The sequence below is a fragment of the Montipora foliosa genome, chromosome 6 (genome assembly GCF_036669935.1).
Source record: "Montipora foliosa isolate CH-2021 chromosome 6, ASM3666993v2, whole genome shotgun sequence".
Taxonomy (NCBI): Eukaryota; Metazoa; Cnidaria; class Anthozoa; order Scleractinia; family Acroporidae; genus Montipora; species Montipora foliosa.
In genome coordinates, this window is record NC_090874.1 from 2,868,242 (window position 1) to 2,870,741 (window position 2,500).

The 2,500-nt window shown below is 38.0% G+C and overlaps 1 protein-coding gene across 1 annotated transcript in view; it reads left to right on the plus strand.

The window, feature by feature from the left end:
* Positions 1-600: 600 nt before the first annotated feature.
* The window catches only part of LOC138008537 (uncharacterized), a 2,796-nt gene continuing 896 nt past the window's right edge, over positions 601-2,500 (plus strand). The window contains exons 1-3 of the mRNA XM_068855855.1: positions 601-812; positions 1,014-1,094; positions 1,535-1,699. Coding sequence (XP_068711956.1) covers positions 696-812; positions 1,014-1,094; positions 1,535-1,699 — 363 coding nt within the window. The 5' untranslated portion in view covers positions 601-695. The remainder of the gene's footprint in view (positions 813-1,013; positions 1,095-1,534; positions 1,700-2,500) is intronic.

The window sequence follows — 2,500 nt, forward strand, 5'->3', positions numbered from 1 at the left end:
TAAACAAATTTCCCCGTTTGCGGAAAGCTCTTTGACGAATTGTAAGTTAATTCAAATTTCGTTGGATTTTCTTACACACGGCCATGCGCTATTCAATTTCAAGTTTGTAGTTTTTCAGAACTTTTACCGCAAGTATTTTATCGAAAGTGTTCTACTGAATCTTTTTTTAGTTTTAAAAGAATATAAGCACGTGCATATGATGAAGACATACAGTATGTGTTTTCATATTTCTCCGAAAAAGAGGAAGAGTGAAATATTAGAGCTTAACTTGGCTCGGTAAGAAATGAGTTGACCTCGATGACTCTTTGAAGAGGCACGCAATATTTTGTCTCCTTAACACAATGTCAACAAAGTGCTGTGGGGTTTATAAATATACTATATATATATATATATAACGAGGAAAAAGAAAGTTTTTTAATGCCTTAAATGTGGCATTGCAAAAAATTTCGATTAAGGCTATGCACTCTTTCATTCATTCTGGGAGCGGTCATTTTCTGAGAATAGTGTCCGCTTCCGTTTCAGGGAGCCACCATATCAGATCTCGTGATAGTGATAGCCTATTAAGTCTATTAATACCATAGGTTGTTTCCCTTTCGCAGTCCCATCCAGGAGCTATAAATTATAAGCTAACACCTTTAAGCTGCATTAGTTAACAAGAAGTTTGAAACAAACTTCATACCTACGATCTACGCACTATGAAGGACCTGAAGAAACTTGTCTTTGAGCCAAGTGATGTGCGCGATTTTCGAATTATTTGCGATCAGATAGATAGGTTGCAAAAGAAATGTAAAGACATTCTGTGGGTACTAATGGTAAGTGTGACAACATTCTGGCAGCCTCTATTTAACTTTGTTAATCGCTCGAACAGCTTCATTGAGAGATAACTACAACATTTTTCATGTATGCGAAAAGGTAATTGGAAATAAAACGAGCTGCCTTAACTCTACCGGGAGTGGGGAAGGTCGCAGTTCAAAGATACATTTCTCTTCATTTTACATTTTCGTTTATTTCAGGCGAAAGATCTCCGTCCCAGTGTCACAGAAAACCTGGATTGTTTGGAATTTAACGAACTCACCAATTCTAAAATCGACAGGGTAAGTCACAATACTCCTATGCTTGACAAAGTATTTAGGGAAAATGAAAAACATCACCAGAAACTGAAGCGTGCAATTTTGAGGCACTAGACGACTGTGCGGTAATTTCTACAAACAATTTTTCTCCTCTGAAACGATCAATTTCAGGAAATAAAACGTCAAGTGTTTCCCCTTTCCACCGCCGACCCTCGACGGGTGGTAGGAGTTCCATTAGGAATTAAAAAATTAGATCGTTTTGGAAGATATTAACGGTTTACGATTATCATTGCTAAACGATAGGGATGCAAAATAAACTGTTGTAGACGTTACTCCGTTAGTGATGATATAAAATCAAGTTCTCCCCGAAGGAAGACAACTGGACTAAAAATCAAATTAGAGAATTATTGTCACAGATCAAAGGAAAATTGGGGATTTAAAACAGTGTTATATTTCAATTGCAGAGCACCAAAGCAGGAGTTCTTTGCGACGATATGCAGACATTTTTAAGATTCAAGACAGCTGCAAAAATAATGACAAAGAGCACTGACACGGATAAGGAAGTTGAGACATTAAGCGATGACTTAGAATCGAGCTTATTCAGCTTCACTAGTTTAATGGGGAAAGTGGTAAGTCAAGTCGGCTTCTTGTTTATTTACAGCCTGTAAGTAAGAAAAAGTCGTAGTTACTACTGAAACAAGAAGTGACCTACAATGACCTACTACAATGATCTACAATGACCTACAATGAGCTACAATGAGCTACAATGACCTACTTAAATGGCTTACAATCAAAGAGAAAGACAAAAGAGGTTTGGGGAGCGGAAAACATCAATTGTGCGTTGTCAGACAACGCTACAGCAATTACGCAAGTGGCCTTAAAGGCAGAAACAAACTGTGAAAAGACCCTTGCATGGTTTTCCTTTGTTTTAAAGCTAAAATGAAACTGTACAAATATCAAGGCTTCGCTTGTCAACGATAAAATCTTAATTAGAGCAGGTAAAAATGAAGAGAAGATTATAAATATGTTATTCTTCCCACAGTGTTTTCTTTGGTTCACAGTGCACAATGAAATTTTTCAACTTGCTCAGAAACGAGGTTATGATCGGTTAAAAGGGAAGGAAAGGAACTTTTATTAAGTGTCTAATCTTCTAGCGCTGTAGAGCACTAATCGGGGACACTGCAAATTGAAATTAACAAGTTAACGCAAATCAAATCAAATTTTAGTTTTTGAGGACCTCTCGGTGCAGAGTAGAGAACCAACAAACTCAACCCACATATGACGCAGATTCCGGGAATCGAACCCGGGCCACATTGGTGGGAGGCGAGTGCTCTCACCACTGCGCCATCCCTGCACCCCAAAGTGCAGAGTGGAATGTTTTTAACCTTTGTACTGCAAACATGTTGCAGTGTCCTCAGAGCTGCAAATTA